This window comes from Salmo salar, chromosome 04 (genome assembly GCF_965601325.2).
Source record: "Salmo salar chromosome 04, fSalSal1, whole genome shotgun sequence".
Taxonomy (NCBI): Eukaryota; Metazoa; Chordata; class Actinopteri; order Salmoniformes; family Salmonidae; genus Salmo; species Salmo salar.
This window is the reverse complement of record NC_138294.1, coordinates 31,158,165-31,181,858: the sequence shown is the minus strand read 5'-3', so window position 1 is coordinate 31,181,858 and position 23,694 is coordinate 31,158,165. Positions and strand designations below refer to the sequence as shown.

At 41.1% G+C, this 23,694-nt stretch overlaps 1 protein-coding gene across 6 annotated transcripts in view; it reads right to left on the bottom strand.

The window, feature by feature from the left end:
* Positions 1-8,683, bottom strand: part of LOC106602781 (signaling lymphocytic activation molecule) — a 34,493-nt gene extending 25,810 nt beyond the window's left edge. For 5 of the 6 annotated variants that reach the window (XM_045716748.2, XM_045716749.2, XM_045716750.2 and 2 more), the window contains exon 1: positions 8,487-8,683. In XM_045716748.2, coding sequence (XP_045572704.2) covers positions 8,487-8,538 — 52 coding nt within the window. In that variant the 5' untranslated portion in view covers positions 8,539-8,683. The remainder of the gene's footprint in view (positions 1-8,486) is intronic. The other variant, XM_045716751.2, reaches the window with a different exon arrangement.
* Positions 8,684-23,694: the final 15,011 nt, after the last annotated feature.

Genomic DNA, 23,694 nt, shown 5'->3' with positions numbered 1-23,694 from the left:
GTTTAGTGTTGCATTCGGAGTCTGCACCTTTGGGGGGGGGGGGGGGGGTACTGTCACGTCCTGACCAATATAAGTTGTTATTTTCTATGATATAGTGGTCAGGGCATGACAGGGGGTGTTTCTGTGTTTGTTCTATGTTATCTATTTCTATGTTGAGGTTTATTGGTTTGACCTTCAATTGGAGGCAGCTGTTCCTCGTTGCCTCTAATTGGAGGTCATATTTAGTAGGGGTGTTTTTTCCTGTTTGTGGGTAGTTGTTTCCTGTTTAGTGTATGTTCACCTGACGGAACTGTTGTCGGTCGTTTTTGTTCTAAGTGTCTTCACAATTAAAGTAAAGTATGAGCACTTCACATACCGCGCCTTGGTCCCCTTTGTACGACCCGCGTTACACATAAAGAATTACCTCACTCTTCCAGAGACCTCCTAATCGTCTTTCAGATACGGATAAAGCTAAGTTAGTTAACCAACAAACTGGTTGAAATTAACAAGGTTAAGGCAGGAGGTGCTTTCATCAGATCAATGAAAAAATGGCTTGAAGGAGAGCAGAACTCTACTTATTTTTTCATACTGGATAAATGTAACTCTAAAAGTAACACCACTCAACAGTTAAAGGGAATGATATGATCTCTGATGTCCCTAGGACAATTGACAACTTCTGTGCCAATATTTACAGGAACTTACAGTGCCATGAATAAATATTTGCCCACTTTCTGGTTTTCTCTATTTTTGCATATTTTTGATACTGAATGTTATCAAATCTTCAACCAAAACCTAGTATTAAATAAAGGGAACCTGAGTTTACAAATAACAACAAAATGCCCTTGTGTGTATAAGTAATTCCCCCCTTACACTCAATAACCTTTAGCTGCAATAACTGCAACCATTGTTTTTATTTCACCTTTATTTAACCAGTTAGGCCAGTTGAGAACAAGTTCTCATTTACAACTGCGACCTGGCCAAGATAAAGCAAAGCAAATGCTTCCTGTAGTTGTTGATCAGTCTCTCACATCACTGTGGAGGAATTTTGTCCACTCTTGCATGCATAACTGCTTTAACTCAGTGACATTTGTAGGTTTTCAAGCATGAACTGCTTGTTTCAAGTTCTGCCGCAACATCTAAATTGGGATTGGGTCTGGACTTTGACCCAGCCATTCCAAAACTAAAAATGTGTTGATTTTAAACAATTTTCATGTAGACTTGTCTGTTTTTGATAATTGTCTTGCTGCATTACCCAGCTGCGCTTCAGCTCACAGACAATTCTCTGATACATAGCAGAATTCATGTTTCCTTCTATGGCAAGTCATCCAGGTCCTGAGGCAGCAAAGCATCCACAATCCATCACACTACCACCTGTTTGACCGTTGGTATGAGGTTCTTACTGTGGAATGCAATGTTTGGTTTTCACCAGACATAATGGGACCCATCTCATCAAGAAACAAAAAAATGGAAGCACTTGGATGATCATCAAGACTCTTGGAAGAATGTTCTACGGACAGATGAGTCAAAGGTATAACTTTTTGGACGACTTGTTTCCCATTATGCCTGGCGAAAACAAAACACACCTTGGGTAAATCAGAGCTAGGTCTAACCTGCTTATGAGAAACCAAGGCCATACAGGTCATTCATTCATTCTAACCATTGATCCCAGTGGAGTCACTGTGTACAGCTGTCCCGATGGCCGACGCTCTGTCTAACCGGCTAATAATCATTGCATGCAATACGATTTCGGCAACTACAGTAACTTTACCTTCATATCACCCCAAAATCATTTTACAAATACAAATTATGCACTTAATGTGCATCGTTTTGACACAGATTCCCACATTTGTGTTTTTTGCTGAATATTTACCTGAACTAGGACACTAAAGGAAAACAGAACAAACATTGGCTCAAAGCTGTGTTATACAAAAAAATATTGGTGGAAATCTGTGTTAAAACAGATAACACTAAGTTTCTTGTGTAGGCCTACTTTTAAAGTTATTTCTGGATGATTATTAAGTTGAATGTTCAAGGTTTCCAAAACTGTATCACAATCAAGGATCAACTGTTGCACGATTGAGCATTTCACACTTGACCAAATCACCTCAGCTAATCAAAAGGGAAGTTGAGTATCTCCAATGTGGAGTCAGAAGGGCATGGTATTACCAGGGATAACAAAATTAGATTCGATTAGACAAAGTGTACTGTCCTCAGAAGATTTAAATCCTTTCCACAGCTCACATATGTATAAAGAAAGCACAAAAACACACAAGACACAAGCAAAAGAGACAATTAGACAGAGGCCTAATCAGGCATGACATTCCCAGCCCATGTCAGTCTACATAGAGACCACTTCAACCATTTCCATGATGGTTCCATATCATTTCAAAATGAAGCCTGGAAAGTAAATAGGCCTACAATTGAAGTTGCATGTACTAGTCTAATCAAAGCTGGGATAAGACCTGAGGTGGTAAGAAAAAAGTTGACTATACACAGCACAGTTCAATCATATCTTGTAAATTATTTCGTACTTAATTTTGTTGTCTGATTCCTGTTACGTTTTTATGTGTTTGACGTCCACGGTCTGTGAGGCAAATGAAGCAGAGGGCTTTGTGACCAAATGGCGGTCGCTTGAGCAGAGAGTAGTTATTCTTAGTCAGCCAGTGTAGTCAGCAGAGGCTTGGCTTTCACTCGTCCAGGTATTAATCTGAGCAATAATAAAAGACAGAAAGTGAAATATTTTTGTTGCTAAAAGTTACAAAACATTTGCAGAGCCTCTATTAGAGTATGCCTAGTAGAGCGTAAATCCAGATTAAGGCCATTATAGGCTATAGTCAGTCTTGGCAGTTACCGATATGCAAGAAGTGATTTTTATTAATCAAAGTAATACAATGGCTATTTCCTATTTTTCTACCCTTAATAACTTCTTCTCATGTTTTGACATCTATGTCCTCAAGCATTTAGTCGACCTGTGGATAATTACTTTTAGTAGTAGTAGTAGTAGTAGTAGTGGTGGTGGTAGTAGCATCCTCATTTTGTATTTTTTGTAGTTCTTACTAACACATCCTTCTCTTCCTAGATGAAGATGGTGTGTGAAGCTGGGAAGAGGGCAGAAGGCAGCACCTCATTGGCCTTCATGGTATGGATTGAGTACCCTAAGAACGATAAACCCATATTCCATCATTCAGGTAATGTACTTTTCAAATACATATTATGTACTATGAGCGACATGTTGTGGCTTGTGCAATGCACTTTTATCTAAAATAAGATGCGGCTAACAGTGAAACCTAGAATTTTCAGGCCTGTTATATAACATGTCATAGTGTTAAGATAACAAATGAATAGTCTAACCCAAATTAGCAGATGTTATGCTTTGTTACAGTCTCATAAATGATGACTTAGTCTATGTAATTTGATACATTGAAGAGATGGGGATATTTGATGGAAGTAGAATTATTCAGAAGGGAAGCACTGTGCTTTCAATGACAGTTGTTGTGCAGTGTAGATATGATTCATTCTGGCTATAAAAAAAATCCATGTGAAGACCCTGGGTTCCTGAAAGGCATTTGGACAGGAAGTGGAAAGTGGAAAGTCGAACTCCTGGAACACTCCCAGAAAAAGAAAGCCCCCCCAAAAAAGAATTTGAGATGTAAACTTTTGTTTTTATTGGTCATGAATTTGTATGTTTTATGTCTCTCTGTATGTCATGAATTTGTTTCCTATCGCAGTGCATTTTCTTGTACGTAAAACAAATATTGCAAAATCTGACAAAGAAATCTCTAGGAGACAAAATTAAATTAGCTGTGAATAAACGGTTACTCGCTCTGAACCACATCGCTCCTTTGCTGTTCTTTGGAAGCAAAACATCTGATTGAAACCAATATTATTGAGTGCAAACGATTTGGTTTAATTTGAAGTTATTTATGTGGGAGTTTACATTCTAGGGAATAAGCTGGTTTGCTGGGTCCTCCATATTACATTACATGACTCGGTTTTATGTAATAACAAAAAAAAAAAAAGTTTGGTGGAACTTTGATGCGTGTACTAATGCAAATCCATGTTATATGTGGTTAGTTTTATGCTACCTTCCCTTTAATGCATTTTCTTGGTCAACAGCCAGGTGTGTTTTTCCAATTAGGGGGTAGTTGAAATTTACACTATTGTGACCCGGAGGAAAATAGAGGAGAGTCATGCTTTTTCAATTTCAGTCAAGGGGAAGGTTTAGTATTTTTTTATTTAGTACAGGGGAGGGGTCATGTCATTTGTTACCTTCTCCCATTTCTAATCAACTCATCCCTAACCACTGGCCCCTCTGACTTCATGATGGCCAATCGCTCCCCTTCTCAAAAAACCAACACTCGACCCCTCTGATGTCAAACTACAGACCGGTATCCCTTTCTTTTCTTTCCAAAACACTTGAGCATGCTGTCTCTGACCAACTCTCTGGTTATCTCTCTCAGAACGATCTTCTTAACCCTAACCAGTCAGGCTTAAAGGCGGCTCACTCAACTGAGACCGTTCTCCTCTGTGTCACAGAGGCTCTCTTCTCTGCCAAAGCTGACTCTCTCTCTCATCCTACTAGATCTGTCCACTACCTTCGCCAACATGGACCATCAGATCTTCTCCTTCCTGCTCTTCTCCTTCCAACTTCTGACACCCAAGTGGCAACATGGGTCTAAGCTTAGATGTCGGCCAACCACCTCAAGACCAACCTCGACAAAACAGAGCTGATCTTCCTCCCGGGAAAGGCCGTCGCGTGACCCTGGACAACACCCTGTCGTTCTCTGTAAACATCAAAGCAGGGACCTGCTCCTGCAGGTTCATGCTGTACAACATCCGTAGAGTACAATATTTCCTCACACAGGAAGCGGTGCAGGTCCTAATCCAGACACTTGTCATCTCCCATCTAGACTACTGCAACTCTCTGTTGGCTAGGCTCCACTCTTGTCCCATCCAACCCCTGCAACTTACCCAGAATCCCGCAGCCCACCTGGTGTTCAACCTTCCTAAGTTCTCCCATGTCACCCCGATCCTCCTCACACTGCATTGGCTTCCAGTCGAAGCTCGAATCATCTTTACGACCCTGGTGGTTACCTATGGAGCAGCAAGGGTAACTGCACCTTCTTACCTTCAGGCTATGCTCAAAGCCTACATCCCAAACCGAGCACTCCATTCCGCCACCTCTGGAATCTTGGCCCTCCCACCCCTTGGCCCTGGCACCCCAGCTCCCGCTCAGCCCAGTCAAAGCTCTTCTCTGGTGGAAATGCATTTATGCGCAAATATTTATATAAAAACCATCATATCGAAGTAAACTTGGAGTCACACGATGATACAGTGTGTGGTCCTCCCACTACGACTCGGAAACCATGCAGTTTATTAGGCTATAGATGAAATAACTTATGAACTTCACAGGGTGTTGAAATTGCACTGTGATCTTGATGCTCCTTTCCAATAAATATCGAGGATCTGATTCTGGTGACATGATGATCAATACTTGACTGCCGTTTTACACATAAAAAAATCCATAATAATGTCATCATGTAGACCAGGGGTAGGGAACCTTGTTCCTGGAGTTCCGCAGGTACTGCAGGATTTTGTTCCAACTAGGCACCATACCTGACCAACTGAGATAATTCAGCAGTTCAGTGATTGCTAAATTCAACACACCTGGTCTTCCAGGTCGGTTAAATCAATAACATGAAGTGTCTGCGGCACTTCATCAACAGGGTTGCCTACCAATCCATTACCGTTCGTAGAAACATGTCAAAACGATGTTTACAATCAGTCCTTAGGGTCTTTTAAAATAAAACGTTGATAATATTCCAACCGGACAATAACGTATTCATTACAGAAGAAACAGAATGAGCGGAGCGCCAGTGTGAACGCACAGTAAACAATTCACTGCTCCCAGGCAGTCCACTGATAGACTGAGCTCCTGTTCTCTGCCCAGTAACAGGAGACACATGAAAGACGTTTCTAAAGGCTGTTGACAGCCAATGGAAGCCTTAGAAAGTGCAAAATGACCCCACAGACACTGTAGTTTGAATAGGGATTAGATAGAAGAACTACAAATCACTTCCTGGTTGGATTCTTTCTCAGGTTTTTGCCTGCCATATGAGTTCTGTTATACTCACAGACATCATTCAAACAGTTTTAGAAACTTTAGAGTGTTTTCTATCCAAATCTACTAATAATATGCATATCTTAGTTTCTGGGAGTGAGTAGGAGGCAGTTTACTCTGGGCACGTCAGTCATCCAAGCAACTCAATACTGCCACCATCCTTAAGAAGTTAACCTAACTGCAGTGTCCAATTTACAGAAGCCATCACAGCAAAAGAATACGATGCAATTGTTTGAGGATAGTGCACAATAACAAAACACTTTTATCACGGCAACTCCTCGCAGACAAGATACAACATTTTGTGTAGTAATGTAATTCTTCACTGGATCAGTCTGAAAATTTTGCACACACACTGCTGGCATGTTGTGGACAACATCTTAATTACACATAGAATCATATCTCAATGTATGGCCTTGCATGTTTTTTTGTTTGTATTATCTTTTACCAGATCTAATGTGTTATATTCTCCTACATTCATTTCACATTTCCACAAACTTCAAGGTGTTCCCTTTCAAATAGTAACAAGAATATGCATATCTTTGCTTCAAGTACTGAGCTATAGATTTGGTTATGCCATTGTAGGAGAAAATCAAACCTTAGCAACATGCACATCCATTTTGCATTTAGGATGTATAAATAGACATTTCCAATAACAATTACTTATAATTAAACAATAATGACACAAAAATTGCCTTACTAAGCTATACAGTCATTCTACAGTGCCTTTGAATTAACTTTAAGAAACACGAGTTTGTCCAGTCTTTGGTTTGAGGATCATGTGGTGAGCTACGCATGCCTAGTTTGTTAATTTAGCATAGCAGATGTTCTTGTATTCCCATGCCCACAGTCAACACAAATCTATTTTGTAACAACAATATCATGGAATAAAATATAATAAATTAGTAGATAGTTTCCTGAATGTAAAAAAAGTTACAAGTGCATATACTGTAGGCCTACCTGATGATATTTACATTTACATTTTTAGTCATTCAGCAGACGCTCTTATCCAGAGCGACTTACAGTGGTGAATACATTTCATGCATTTTTTTTGTTTGTTTTGTTTTTTGTACTGGCCCCCCATGGGAATCGAACCCACAACCCTGGCGTTGCATACACCATGCTCTACACACCATGCTCACACACATTGTTAAAAAACAAATGTCTTTTTCTCAAATTCGAAGATTAGAAACTTCAGATGTAACTGGTTCATTTTTACACTGTTAGCACTGTTCCTAACTTAGACCATCTTCTTTTTTAACAGCCTGTATTGAAATCACAACCTTCTCACACTATCTTAAATACTTTGAGGGCTTGTTTCCCAGACACATATTAGGCCTAGTCCTGGACTAAAAGCCTATTTTAATGGAGATTCTACATTGTGCATACTCTTTAGTCCAGGGCTTAATCTGTGTCCAGGAAACAGGCCCTGAATGTTTGATCTACTGGGGTTCTTCATTTTGTTGATGGACCTATGCTCATTGTCATTCAATAATGCGACACCATGGAGGAGATTCCCAACTCTAGTTCTTATCACGACAATAATGTTTTAAATTGTCACACGAAATATAAACACAGTTGTTCATATTACAGTTTCAGAAAAGGGAAGTTGTTCAAGAGCAGCGCTTCAGGCAAGTTGGACAAACATCTAATGCAGTGAGTTGATAAAATCTTGTTACCAAGAGAAAATGCTCTCTCTTCTCCATCCTGAACACAGAGGAGAATGACTTGTGTGAGCTCACATTCAAGCCCAACATTCAAATAAGAGGCAAATTCAGTCAGTCAGATCATTAGTCCCAGAGAAATAGATAACATAGTCACCTCGAGTTACTCAAATGGATCAACTTCGCTTTCTCTATGAGATACAACAGAGTTTGTCTGCACAATTTCTTTTCACACAACTGTTGTTAGGTGTAGCCATCAACGCTTGTGAACATAGCCACGGGAAATAGGGGTGCTATAGCACCCCCTGAAAAATAAAAAAGAAGGAAAAAAACTAACAGCAACCAGCCCCCACCATCAAACTGTTTTCTGCGGCTATGCTTGTGTAATTGCTTTTGCACAGAAAATCTCCCTACAACCTTAGCAAATGGATCACTGCCTCCTTTTATATTTGTTGTGTAACTTGAGGGTGTAGGCTACGCCTGGAACAACAGTGGAAGTCCCATAAAATTGTATAAAGCATCAGGTAGCCAAGCCTGCAGATATAGTAATTACATTTGGGAACATAACTAATAAGACTAATAAGCCGACATGTATAGCTTACACATATATATGACATTTCTGTATCACATGGAAAAATGTCTAAAGGTGTCACAAATGAGTTTAACAACAGCTGTCTCTAGTCTCAAGTCTACAACCACAGTCACAATAATCAAGGGGCACATACCGAAGAGATACAGTAGCGTCACCTTCAGTTTTTTTCTTTGAGAAAACAGCATTGTAGCCAATCATCCAACTGGTTCCACACAATCATCTACAAATGACATAGTCTAAGATACTCGACAAGAGCTCCCAGACATTGAGTTTGTTAGTTTAAGCTGTCCCAGGGGCCGGGTGGGTGGAGTTAGTAACAACTATAACTCCATCTACAGCTGTATTTGCTTTTCACACACAACACAAAAAAGAGGAGGGGCATGGAGGGAGATATTATCCTGTTATCGGAGCGGCAGCCTTGGTGGTGTACCCAGGAATCTTTGCTGTGTTTTTCAATATGATGAAACCGCATCAAAGGTAACACCTGTTAATTTGTCTCTCAAAAGACTGTTATAGATTAACTTATCCTGTGTGCCTTCTTTCTTCTCCAGATAATTTTTGAATGTTGAGTGATGGTGGATGAGCATTCCATTTCGAGGCAGAGAGAGAGAGCGAGAGAGGGGGGAGAGCGAGGGGGGAGAGGGAGAGAGAGAGAGGGGGGAGCGAGAGAGGTGGGAGAGTGAGAGAGGGGGGAGAGCGAGAGAGGGGGGAGAGCGAGAGAAGGGAGGAGAGAGAGAAAACAGCCAGGGACACTCGTTAATCATTCTTGATTAAACATTATTATTATATTTTTTTTTACATCAAATAAAATGACATTTTATTGGTCACATGCACATATTTAGCAGATATTACTGCGGGTGTAGCGACGTGCATTTATTTAAAGGATATTGTATGTTTTGTTTTGTGAACAATTTGACCAGGTGACACAATAATGATCGATTTGAACAGGGCGTAATGTGTTTAGTGTCTTTGTGTGCAGACAGTCAGCTGTCTATTTTGATCAACATTGGGTGAACCGTTTCGGAATTACAGCACTTCTTGTACATAGCTCCCCCAATTTAGGGGACCAAAAGTATTGTCACATTTCTACAATTGTTCTTTTAGTTTGAAAATGTGTTGTAGGTTGTGTATATCAGTGAAAAAAAAATCCCAATTGAATCCCTTTTAATATTTTAATTTAAGGCGGCAAAATGTGAAAACTGCGCAAGGGTATGTTGGGTTGCTAGATCGGAAGGTTGCTAGATCGAATCCCCGAGCTGACAAGGTAAAAATCTGTTGTTCTGCCCCTGAACAAGGCAGTTAACCCACTGTTCCTAGGCCGTCATTGTAAATAAGAATCTGACTTGCATAGTTAAATAAAGGTTAAAAAAAAACATTTCAGTAGGCAATGGGGACCCTATTCAGACTTGAGATAAGTTGATTTAACATGGACTTATGCCCCCCCAAAATGTACTTAAGTGAATTATTTGTCAATTTATCTCCGTCTGAATCAGAGCCTGTAAAAACTAAAACTACTTAACCCAACACCTAAAGCTAATAATAGCAAATTAAAATCAGTTACTGTACACTCAATAGTAACAATATACTTACTCTTTAGCACTTTGAGATTGTTTTTAACTGAAAGCAGGTTAAGAAACTAAATGTATTATTATTGATTACTGTTACTCTTAAATAATATGCATGTCAAGCAAATATGTCTACCTAGATAAGCTTTGTCACAGACATGTTCATTTATTCTTCAGTTCCTCACAGCTCGTTAAATACATTCTTATAACACATGAACTGACACATTTGTGAAGGTTAGCTGGACAGACATGTTTCACCTGCATTCTGATTGGTTTTCTCAAGTTTTGTGACGTTAGTATAGGGATATTGTATAGTATATTTTTCCCGTATTCATTTTGGAGAAGATCCTGCAGTTTGTGATTTATGAGGCATTGTGGAGTAGATGTCGTGGAATCAGGACAAGACCGAGGTAAGACAACAATGGGCACATTTCTGTAATAGGGTGAACTATAACTTTTATAAGATACACCGGCCAAAAACGACATGGCGACGGACAGTAGTGGCTGCTGAGCTGGATGAGCTGAGTCTTTATAGGTTATGGGACAGATGGCACAAGCTGTGGTCAAAGACATACTCCAGTGGGAGACAATTGTTGCGGCTGTCACGTCCTGACCCTTGTAAGAGGTCATTTTCTATAGTAGAGTGGTCAGGGCGTGACAGTGGGTGTTTTGGGTGGTTTTATTGTTTTCTGTTTCTATGTGGGCTTTCTAGATTTCTATTTCTATGTTGGGGTTATTGGGATGATCTCCAATTAGAGGCAGCCGGTTCTCGTTGTCTCTAATTGGAGATCATATTTACGTAGTTTTTTTTTTCCTTTTGGTTTTGTGGGTTGTTAATTTTTGAGTACTGTGTTTTCCTCTCTGCGTCATGGTTTGTTGTTTTGGTATTTCAAGTGTTTGGTGTATTGCATTTAGTTTCATGGTTAATAAAGATGTGGAACTACGAACACGCTACGCTTTGGTCCGATCATTTGAACAGCCGTGACAGCGGCTTAATGTCCCAGAAGGGAATAAGAGGACTGAGTAAGTAAGTATAACTTTTAACGCTAAGAAATATTGTAAATCTTGAACCTTTAAAATCTTGAATCTTGAAATTAATACCCCAATCATTTTGACATCCAAGGCAGTCATTCACATACAGGATAGTTGGTAAATACTAGGCTACATTGAATGGAACATGGATATGTTGCCAGTAAACAGTTTTTATATTGACACATTACAACATCTCTAGAAAAACACATTTATGAAAAAAATATTACAAATTAGAGATAAATATTGTATTTATTTCTCCTTTAAACAGACCCTTGAGGTTAGAAACCTATTGTGAGACGTTTATGTTAGCTAGTTAAACCATTTAGCAGTTGTCAGTTAATTCAGATGTACTAACAGCACTAAAGAAGTCTCTTTTCTTGTTCTACGGGAGTGTTTTTAACCAGAACAAGAACAGTTCACCACGTTCAGACACTCAACTTTGACACTATGATAACTGCGACACCCTCATAACCCACAGGTTTTTTCTTCTCACGCTATAACAGTATCATTATTGAGACATTCACAGCATTCTCAACAATCTTCCCCATCTCATTTACTGCTCTGACCACATTGACGTTTTACGTGAAGCCCACTGCCTGTTTCCTCAACCAGTTGTCTATCGTTCTGCTATCGCTCTTCTCTATGTGACAGACATTTCCTTTTAAAGAACAACAGTCTGATACCATTGAATGCATCTTAAATACTTGCCATTCTTTGGATTTGATCCATACTTGGGTTCTTCATTTTGTTGGTGGACCCAACAACATTGGAAGACTTGATATTGCTGACGGTCACTTTAAATGGAACACTAGTCACTTTAATAATGTTTACATACTGTTTTACTCATTTCATATGTATATACTGTATTTTTTTGTCAATGCCACTCAGGCATTGCTTCTCACAATATTTATATATTTCTTAATTCCATTCTTTTACTTTTAGATTTGTGTGTATTTTTCAGAATTGTTAGATACTAGTGCACTGTTGGAGCTAGGAACACAAGCATTTCGCTACACCTGCAATAACATCTGCTAAATATGTGTATGTGTCCAATACATTTGATTTGATGTACAGTACATTTCTATGTGGATGACACTGTTCTCTATTCAAGTGGCAGCAGTTTGACTTTGGCTTTTGAAAAAGCTCAAACAGCTTTTAACATCCGTCAACACAATCAGTTTGATTTGAAGCTTCTTCTGAATTCCTCTAAAACAAAATACATAGTATTTTCCAATACTAAACACTCTGAAAACCATGTCATTACTACCTTGGAAGGAAATTCCATAGAGCAAGTGAAGCTGAGTCTCCCTAATCATGTTGAGAACCTGGTAAAGAAGATCAAGTTGAGAATAGGTTTTTATTACCGGCATAAGGGTTGTTTTTCTTTGGAGGCCAGAAAATAGCTGGTACGGGTACATTCCTGTATGTCTTGGACTATAGTGATGTAATTTATATACAGACCTCAACCACTACCCTGAAGGCAATTGATTTCGTGTATCATGCAGCTCTTAGGTTTATTAGCAACCAAAAGCATCTGACACATCACTGTGATCTCTATAGTGCTGTTGACTGTTCGTCGTTGACTCTACTTAGGCTTACACATTGTTATACTATGATTTAGAAGGGCATTTTGGGAAAACTGCGAATTTATCACTGTTTTTCTTTGATAAGGTCAGGAAATAAATACCAGTTACGGTCTCACTACTTACTTTTAACAGTTACTAAAATCAGAAGGTATCATGGCAAAATGTATTTTAACTAATACCCATGGTTTTGTAATTCTGTCCAGACCAGCATGAATCTCCACGATCTTGTTTCCTTGGAGGAGTTTGAATGTTTGGTTGACTCACATGTTACTAAGGAATGTGATTGTCATTCGGACTTGATGCTGTGGTACATATTATATATTTTTTTTAAATCTAAGACGATTGTATGTTTCTGTAATTGAAATGTATGTCTGTCTATGTAAATGTTCATTTTTTTTATGGTGTGTCTATGTCTGTAAGTTGTTACAATATGTCTGATATTTGTATCAAACATTGCTCCCCCCTGCTGCTATCTTGGTTGGACCAGGTCTCTCTTGAAAAATGTATTTAATCTCAATGAGACTAACCTGGGTAAACAAAGGTTAAATAAAACATAATAATAATTATGATTCAATAATACATTTTGGGGGTGTTTCCCAACTCAATGTTCCTGTTACAGTGTCAGAAAAAGTTCAAGAGGAAGTGCGAGCTCTGTCAGTTGGCCAATATTCAAAACAGAGGGAAAATTTAGCTCCCAAGTGGCGCAGCAGTCTAAGGCACAGCATCTCAGTGCCAGAGGTGTCACTATAGTACCTGGTTTGAATCCAGGCTGTATCACATCTGGCCAAGATTGGGCGGCGCACAATTGTCCCTGTGTCCGGGTTTGACCGGAGTAGGCCGTCATTGTAAATAAGAATTTGTTCTTAACTGACTTGCCTAGTTAAATAAAGGTTAATTAAAAATAGTGATGGTGCAGCTTTAGAACCTTTTGAGGATCTGAAGACACATGCGAAATCTTTTAAATCTCCTGAGGGGGAATAGGCTTTGACGTGCCCTCCTCATAACTGTCTTGGTGTGTTTGGACCATGATAGTTTGTTGGTGATGTGGACACCAAGGAGCTTGAAGCTCTCAACCTGCACCACTACAGTCCCGTCGATGAGAATGGGGCTGTGCTTGGTCCTCCTTTTCCTATAGTCCACAATCATCTCCTTTGTCTTGATCAGGTTGAGGGAGAGGTTGTTATCCTGGTCTCTGACTTACTCCCTATAGGCTGTTTCATTATTGTCGGTGATCAGGCCTAACACTGTTGTGTCGTCGGCAAACTTAATGATGGTGTGTCGTGCTTGGCCATGCAGTCATGGGTGAACAGGGAATACAGGAGGGGACTGAGCACCCACCCCTGAGGGGCCCCAGTGTTGAGGATCAGCGTGGCAGATGTGTTGTTATCTACCCGTACCACCTGGGGGCGGCCCATCAGGAAGTCCAGGATCCAGTTGCAAAGAGAGGTGTTTAATCCCAGGATCCTTAGCTTAGTGATGAGCTTTGAGGGCACTACGGGGTTGAACGCTGAGCTGTAGTCAATGAATAGCATTCTCACATAGGTGTTCCTTTTGTCCAGATGGGAAAGGGCAGTGTGGGGTGCAATAGAGATTGCATCATCTGTGTATCTGTTGGGGCGGTATGCAAATTGGAGTGGGTCAAGGGTTTCTGGGATAATGGTCACGCCCCAAGTCAGTTTAGAGGGTACCAAACTAGGAGGCCCAGCGCAGTCCAAGCACACACAGGTTCCACCGGCTCCAAAAAGGGATTACAGCTGCACAATTAATTGAATTCAGATATCCATATCACAAGAGATCCATATGGTGTGCAATATTTTGAAACGCCACCCGGCCATGTATCGCGTCCTTTTTTTATTCCGTTTTTTTCCCCTCTTGCGGCTGCTTTTCACACACAACAAGTCCGGCCCCGCCACTCCAACAGCACAATTCCTCCTCGCTGTAGTATTTACTATAAGTTTGCATGCTGTTCTGTTAGGTCAAATGCAGTCAACAGATTGTTCCAAACAAGAATGATGCTGCTTTCCACTTTGTTTCTAAATATACATCATCAAACTTCAATTATTCCAACAGTTCACCCAAGTGTTTTGATATTTATTGCAAGTCAAATTGCAATTGTAATATTAGTTTTTTTAATAACGCTATATGATTTTTTGCCTATATCGTGCAACCCTAGTTACAGAAGCCACCTTTTTCCCTAATATTTACCAGAGAAGCCTGAACTGTCAGAGCCACATGTAGACCAATTCCATAGACCCCATGGTTTCAAAAACTATACTCACCTTGCGAGTCTAAAATGTCAGAACCTCAAGGCCAAAACATTAGAACACCTGTCATGACTTGGTGAAACACACATGTGCGCTGCATAGCATAGACTAGAGTCGATTAACCATGGCAGCCCGAGGCCCAAACACACAGGAAATCTGCAGTAACCTGAAAACTATATACTCGCACGCTGCCACAGCAACCAAAGGCTCAAATCCACAGAAAGCTGAGGTAATCCTGATAATGTGCACTTTAGGTGCTGCCACACCTAAAGGCAGCACAAGGCTCAAACTCACAGGGAACTGTGGTAAACCGGATAAGGGTTACCAGGCAGCACAACCTGTACGCTGCCAAACGCTATGAGCAACACTGGGAGCCGTTAAATCCAAGCGATAAAACCTTACAAAGGTATGTGTGGAACCCCAATTCACTGCAGCACAGTTATCACCAATCGTCATGCCCCTGAACAATGGCCAAGAAGCTGCCACACCCATATGGAGGAGATGAGAAAGGGAATAGTTTGAAAAGTGGGACCTGTAAGACATACAGTAGTTATAACATTGGGAGCAAAAGATGTATTAGGATGTAACATCATTTTGGAGTCGCCAGGTGCGAACTCCAAACAGGAAGGGTGTACTGATAGCTCGTGGAGATCCCAAACACGCTTGGCCGACACCAAGGCCATGAGCAGGACAGTCTTGTAGGAAAGGATTGTCAGAGCCACAGTCCAATAAGGCTCACACAGAGCGTCCAGGACCAAAGCCAGGTCCCAGGTCGGTGCCATAGCCTTCGACACTGGTCTGAGCTCACGCACGCCTTTTAGGAACTGCACACAAGAGGCTGAGACCCCGGGGTAGAGCCATCAATTCCTACATGACACGCCAAAATGGCTGCCATTTAAACCTTCAATGCGGAAAAAGAAAGGCCCTACACAAAAAGTTATAGCAAGAATGTCAAAATGTCCACCAAAGAGTTCTGAAAATGAGAAACTCAACCACTGAAGGGTGCAGTCTCCACGCCATAGAGATAGCTGTGAAGATACATCGCCCTGAGCGACAGGAAATTCGCACTGCTCCTTAAGAACAGATAATGTGCCAGGTTTAGGAGAGAGAGAGACCACATCCCCCTTGCCTGTTGATAGACCTTACCAGCACATACTGGCCCTCCAACATCTGAAATAAAAACCTCAGCTATAGCAAAACTGTCTGTAGTTCTAGGGAATTAATATGCAGCATCCTTTGCGCTGTTTACCAAATCCCTCTTTCTGAGTAGCGCTCCATATCTCAGTAAGGATGCTTCGGTCACGATGACCCTGCAGTCACTACCCGGCCCATGAGAACCCCGCCTCCATGTTCTTGTTAAACTCTTGCAGCAAATCGATATGATACATCTATAGCATTGTGACCACATTCAACAACCGGTCCGCGACACCCGCAGCTTGGTACTCTTTGTCCAGCTGATGCTCTGAGAATCGGCAGTGTTTATTCAGAAGCACCGCGCTAGGATTTGGCCCCTTGTTAGCATCTGGAGCTAAGTAATTCGCCAGCATTCCATCTATCAGCGGTGTGCAAACAAGCCCAGCCTCCTCCATACCCTCTACAGGGCTCCTGAGTGGCACAGCAGTCTAAGGCACTGCATCTCAGTCCCTGGTTTGAATCCAGACTGTATCACATCTGGCCGTGATTGGGAGTCCCATAGGGCGGCACACAATTTTACCAGCTTGGCCAAAAGAGGGGTATCACAGCTCGCCTTTAGCTCATCGGCAAAATCTTTAAAGAGGGGTAAGCGACGGCTTCACCAATGCAGGGACAGGAGATAAATACCTTCCCCCAAACCTGGTGGAACTCCACTGCAGGGGAGAAGACCAATAGTTCACTCTCCCCCGCCGAATCCAAAGCCGGGGCTTTAGGCTCCCCCAGACTGAGTTAATCCTATTCAAACTCTGAAAATCCTCCAGAGCCAACCAGGGATAGTATATCATTCCAGAATCCATACTCTAAACACTGCCAGAGAAATTGTCTCTGCTCTCTTCCGGCCTCAGACTTCGTCATTGCCGAGGTCGCTTCACCGGAAGACCATTTGCCAGCAGTCTCAATCTCTCTCACAAAGTCAGCCCGACGCTCAATGGAAGTTGAACGCAGCCAGAGACAATGGTCACACAAACTGGTACGAGCCAAAGCCTCCTGAGTGTGTTTCTACCCCAGACAAACAGGACAGCACTCCTGAGTATCTTTTATTTGCATTGTCAAACTACATGCCCTAGGGTATGGCCGGAGGTTCAAACTCGGCTGGTTAGCCTTTGTGAACTTAATCTTACCACTGGCCATCTCACTCAAGCAAGGAAGCACTGGCTACACAAGCAGAGCAGAAAATAGTTGGCTTTTAGCAAATACAAAAACCGATACCACGACCCAAAACTCACAACATCTAAGGGCACGAGTACTCTCAACCCACTATCATAGACTGAAGTCACAGCTGAATTTCGTAGTCTTTGTGTGATTGAACATTTTGTAAATTCCTTGACACATTCTTCCTTCAGGCAATCTGAAGAGCAAAGAATAAGAAATGAATGCGTGCCCCGGTATTAGCACCAGGAAGACAGGTGCTTTCGAGTGCGGGCTCGGCATCCATTGACCCATTGGGCGTGATTTCAGTTTTCAGGTAAATATGATTGGTCGTTAACTCCCCGTAGTATGTTATACCGAGTGACCGACTGAAAGAGAAGAGTTAGAAAATATGTAGAAATGATAATGGACCTATATATTTTAAAATACCTGTCCTTTTTCTGCACCGCAAACAGCTTTCGAAGAAAAAAATCATTCAGGAAAAGTATTATCAGCTAGGGTTTTCATTCTGATTCATTCACCTAAAAGAGCCGGCTCCGAACTTCCCTTCATTCAGAAAACATGATTGTGTTAAATAGACATGGACTCTGCCTGGGGCCTATAAATCACCACACACACACCACCACCCTTACACTCACACACCACCCCCCATGCTCTCTCTCACCTGCTGTCTCTCCCTCCTCTGTAAATATTTGTGTAATAAAATGCCATAAACAGGCCTATGCTCAGATAAGATAAACAAGAGGATGTCTCTATAACAGCAGTGGAAAGAGAAATGAATCTGCTGATAGGCAAGCAACCGGTAGCCTACCCCATGATGGCTAGTCTACTCCATTAGCGTCCAAGATCTTTATATTTTATGTCCAGAATTGAACTGGCTCTGGCAGCCAAAACAGTCTGCGAGTCTTGATTAATACATTTATATTTTCAGTTGAACACTTTTTTGGCTTCCCTCTTCTGTTACACACAGGTGTTCTGAGATGCTGGATAGCTAATTTGTCACAGCTGTTTGAAGGATTGGACCAAAATGCAGCGTAGTTTTCGTTCCACATATTTATTAAATGTGAAACTGAATGCAATAAACTTAAATACTTGAAACCACAAAAACAACAAACCGTGACGCAGAGAAGAAAACACACTACTCAAAATATAATCACCCAGAAAACAGGAAGAGAAAACCCCCTACTTAAATATGATATCTAATCAGAGGCAATGAGGATCAGCTGCCTCCAATTAGAGATCAACCCCAAACGATCACAACATAGAAATAGAAAAACTAGAACTTAAACATAGAAATAGAAAACTTAGAACAACCAAAAACACCCCCTGTCACACTCTGCCCTACTCTAATATAGAAAATGACATCTTACTAGGGTCAGGACGTGACATAATTAGTGGTCGTTTTTCTGTTCCATGAACAAGCACACACAGAGTTGGTGTAATATGGAAATATGGCCGTGGGATCCTTTTTGTTTTTAAATATGATTTCTCGATGATTTGAAAGTAAAGTTTCAAAGGTTTCCAAAACCGTATTGCAACCGAGGATTATTAAATTTTACACAGAGCGTCGCCGGGACTGCTGTATAATTGTAAAACCTGAATCTTGTTAGGCCTATCTGAAAACACATACATTTTGAAGTCTTACATTGACAACACATGCATTGATCTTGAAATACATCGTGACATATTTAATGATGCTGTACGTTATCTTCATGCAATCTCGTTCCGGTACTGGACGAAGAGCTCAGGGAGGGTTTCACAACACGCAAGACAAAATATAGCCTAGTCTCTCGTCGGGGATTTAATTTATTTTGGGAGATTGCAAAATATGACCTTTTCATTCAATGCAGTAGAACAATATTGTTTCAGTTGATAATAAAACATGTTTGTTTAGTTACTTTTTCATCAACTTGTTTCTGTAACTTTCTAGCAAGTCAAGCAAGCCTACAGAGCATCTAACTAGCTAGCTAAAAGCTACGCTAAATTCTAGCTTGCGACCTGTTTTTAATTATCATCAAAAACTTCCTGTTCTGTGACGGACTCTGGCCGGACTGAAGAAGACACATGGTTTCGATCCTTCAACCACAATGGAGCCTTCAACCACAAGGGGGCATTGCATTTCCACTCCGCTGTGGATGTCAAATGAATGACATCATGCGCAATGTAATGGGAGTGCTTATGGTTAATGTGAATGATTCCTATAGATGAAAATGGCCAATTTAGGTGCAATCAGTTAGCTTATTTTCTCAGAGACCAAATTATATATATATATATATATATATATATATATATATATATATATATATATATATATATATATATATATATTTTAATCTAGGAATGCTAATCTTATCTGTTTCTAGCTACAGAACTCATTTCAGAACAATCTGAGATGGTGGGTGACATGGCTTGCTGAAATGACAAGGAATGACCAAATAGATAAACAAAATGTAAACTGCCTGAAGGCCCAAAAAATTAGATATGGCCAGGTTTTAAATTTTTTTTATTTCACCTTTATTTAACCAGGTAGGCCAGTTGAGAAGAAGTTCTCATTTACAACTGTGACCTGGCCAAGATAAAGCAAAGCAGTGCGACACAAACAACACAGAATTACACATGGGATAAACAAACGTACAGTCAATAACACAATAGGAAAGTCTATATATAGTGTGTGCAAATGTAGTAAGATAAGGGAAGTAAGGCAATAAATAGGCCATAGTGGTGAAATAATTACATTTTAGCAATTAAACACTGGAGTGATAGAAGATGAATGTGCAAGTAGAGATACTGGTGTGCAAAGGAGCAAAAAATATATAATATGGGAATGAGGTAGTTGGCTGGGCTATTTACAGATGGGCTATGTCAGGTGCAATGATCGGTAAGCTGCTCTGACAGCTGATGCTTAAAGTTAGTGAGGGATACTCCAGCTTAAGTGATTTTTGCAATTCGTTCCAGTCATTGGCAGCAGAGAACTGGAAGGAAAGGTGGCCAAAGGAGGAGTTGGCTTTGGGGATGACCAGTGAAATATACCTGCTGGAGCACGTGCTACGGGTGGGTGCTGCTATGGTGACCAGTGAGCTGAGATAAGGCGGGGCTTTACCTAGCAAAGACTAATGGATGACGTGGAGCCAGTGGATTTGGCGACGAATATGAAGCGAGAGCCAGCCAACGAGAGCATACAGGTCACAGTGGTGGGTAGTATATGGGGCTTTGGTGACAAATCGGATGGCACTGTGATAGACTACATCCAATTTGCTGAGTAGAGTGTTGGAGGCTATTTTGTAAATGACATCGCCGAAGTTAAGGATCGGTAGGATAGTCAGTTTTACGAGGGTATGTTTGGCAGCATGAGTGAAGGATACTTTCTTGCAAAATAGGAAGCCGATTCTAGATTTAATTTTGGATTGGAGATGCTTAATGTGAGTCTGGATGAAGAGTTTACAGTCTAACCAGACACCTAGGTATTTGTAGTTGTCCAAATATTCTAAGTCAGAACCGTCCAGAGTAGTGATACTAGAAGGGCAGGCGGGTGTGGGCAGCGATCGGTTGAAGAGCATTCATTTAGTTTTACTTGCATTTAAGAGCAGTTGGAGGCCACGGAAGGAGTGTTGTATGGCATTGAAGCTCGTCTGGAGGTTTGTTAACACAGTGTCCAAAGAAGGGCCAGATGTATACAGAATGGTGTCGTCTGCGTAGAGGTGGGTCAGAGAATCACCAGCAGCAAGAGCGACATCATTGATGTATACAGAGAAAAGAGTTGGCCGAGAATTGAACCCTGTGGCACCCCCGAAGAAACTGCCAGAGGTCCGGACAACAGGTCCTCCGATTTGACACAGTGAACTCTATCTGAGAAGTAGTTGGTGAAGCAGGCGAGGCGGTCATTTGAGAAACCTAGGCTATTGAGTCTGCCGATAAGAATGTGGTGATTGACAGAGTCGAAAGCCTTATCCAGGTCGATGAAGACGGCTGCACAGTTTTGTCTCTTATCGATGGCGGTTATGATATCGTTTAGGACCTTGAGCGTGGCTGAGGAGCACCCATGACCAGCTCTGAAACCAGATTGCATAGCGGAGAAGGTATGGTGGGATTCGAAATGGTTGGTGATCTGTTTGTTAACTTGGCTTTTGAAGACTTTAAACAGGCAGGGTAGGATAGATATAGGTCTGTAGCAGCTTTGGTCTAGAGTGTCTCCCCTTTGAAGAGGGGGATGACTGCGGCAGCTTTCCAATCTTTAGGGATCTCAGAAGATACAAAAGAGAGTTTGAACAGGCTAGTAATAGGGGTTGCAAAAATTGCTGCGGATAATTTTAGAAAGAGAGGGTCCAGATTGTCTAGCCCAGCTGATTTTGTTTTTAGAACATCAGCTATCTGGATTTGGGTGAAGGAGAAATGGGTGAGGCTTGGGCAATTTGCTGTGGGGGGTGCAGAGCTGTTGACCAGAGTAGGGGTAGCCAGGTGTAAAGCATGGCCAGCTGTTAAGCATTTCCCAGTTTAGGTCCCCTAACAGTACCAACTCTGAAGATAAATGGGGGGCAATTAATTCACATATGGTGTCCAGGGCAAAGCTGGGGGCTGAGGGGGTCTATAAGAGAGACTTGTTTCTGGAAAGGTGGATTTTTAAAAGTAGAAGCTCGAACTGTTTGCGCACAGACCTGGATAGCATGAAAGAACTCTGCAGGCTATCTCTGCAGTAGATTGCAACTCCACCCCCTTTGGCAATTCTATCTTGGCGGAAAATGTTGTGGTTGGGGATGGAAATTTCAGAATATTTGTAGGCCTTCTTAAGCCAGGATTCAGACACGACTAGGACATCAGGGTTGGCGGAGTGTGCTAAAGCAGTGAATAAAACAAACTTAGGGAGGAGGCTTCTGATGTTATCATGCATGAAACCAAGGCTTTTACGGTTACAGAAGTCAACAAATGATAACGGCTGGGGAGTAGGAGTGGAACTGGGGGCTACAGGGCCTGGGTTAACCTCTACATCTCCAGAGGAACAGAGGAGGAATAGGATAAGGGTACGGCTAAAGGCTGTAGGAACTGGTCGTCTAGTGCGTTGGGGACAGAGAATAAAAGGAGCAGATTTATTGTGGTATTGTGTACATTTACAATGAAGGTTACTGAATGTTAATGTCCATTGTGAGAGAATGGAAAATGGTAGTAAATGTGTCAAGACAAAACAACGCAGTAAATAAAAGAAAATGGAATAAATACGTCCAGAACTGCATGGTGAAAATACCTGAAAAACAAATTGCCTTTGTAGAAATATAAATGTTTGAGTTGTCAGATGCTATATATTTTCAACACTATGCAGGATTAAAGAACACTATATTTGAAAGTTATCCAGCATTCTGCAGCTACCATCAGAGTTGCATGTCCCTTTCTATGGCTGTGGTGTAGTTATTTTATTTACATGTGATCAGAAGCATAGCTGATAGGAATGTTTTTTACAGAATATAGGCCTACACAGACGACTTCTGATCTTCTGTACATCACTGTTCTATCTGCAAGGTTCTTTGAATAAGCCCCTGACGTTAGTCTCATAACAACACCCACAAATGGAGAGAGAGTGTGGTAGATGCTTCTGTTTGCTCAATAAAGACTGCAAATACACATGTATCAAAATGAACATGTCAACCCACATGTATTCCATCAACCCCTTCATCATCCCCATAGTATGGTGGTTGCGTGAATATGCATGTGTGCATGTGCATTGCATGCTGTGTAGAAATGAGCTTCTTTCTCACCATAGCGTGTGGTTATCGCTTCTCTGTCTTTTCACTTTGTAGTCAGTAGCCTATATGGGTCAGTCACTCTCATTCTCACTTGCTTATATGAAAGATGTGGTACCTTCCTCCAGCACTGTACAGCTTCTCTTACGCAATACAGCTCAAGCCACAACCCATGCTCTCAATCTCCTTTACTCCCACTCCTCATTTCTATTTTAGGTCTGGATGTGACTTTCTCAGACTTTAAGAGTATTGGTCACAGTGTATTTTCACCTCCATCTTGGTTTTTCTGTGCCTTTATCACACTAGGTTTAACTGTAGCTAACCTCACCTGATAAAACATCCCTCTGTTCTCTGTCAGAGGAGAATATAATAAAACATGTATGCAAAGTCAAAGAAGACTGCGTCACTACAGAAATACTGTATGCACAGTATGGTTGATATTTTACTAATAGTGTCTTATATGGAGTTTATTATCTTGCTGCCTTGGGTTATAAGGGGACACACCATATTGGATCAATAAAAAACATTAACCATACCATTCCAAAGTGCTGTATGTGTTGCCTGGCACCATGTGGTAATGATGGGCAGGGCTTGACCGGAATTTAGTGTTAGGGGTGGTTGGCATGCACTAACGTGGCAGAGAGATGTGTTAATTTGAAAACTTATCTTCCATTTGCTGAGAAATAGACAACAAGATTAACAGCAGCATCTTAATAAAACATTTTTAATAATTATTTAACTACGTAAGCCAGTTCGAACCCGGGTCTGTAGTGACGCCACTAACACTGCGATGCAGTGCCTTAGACATTCACTGCAACAGCC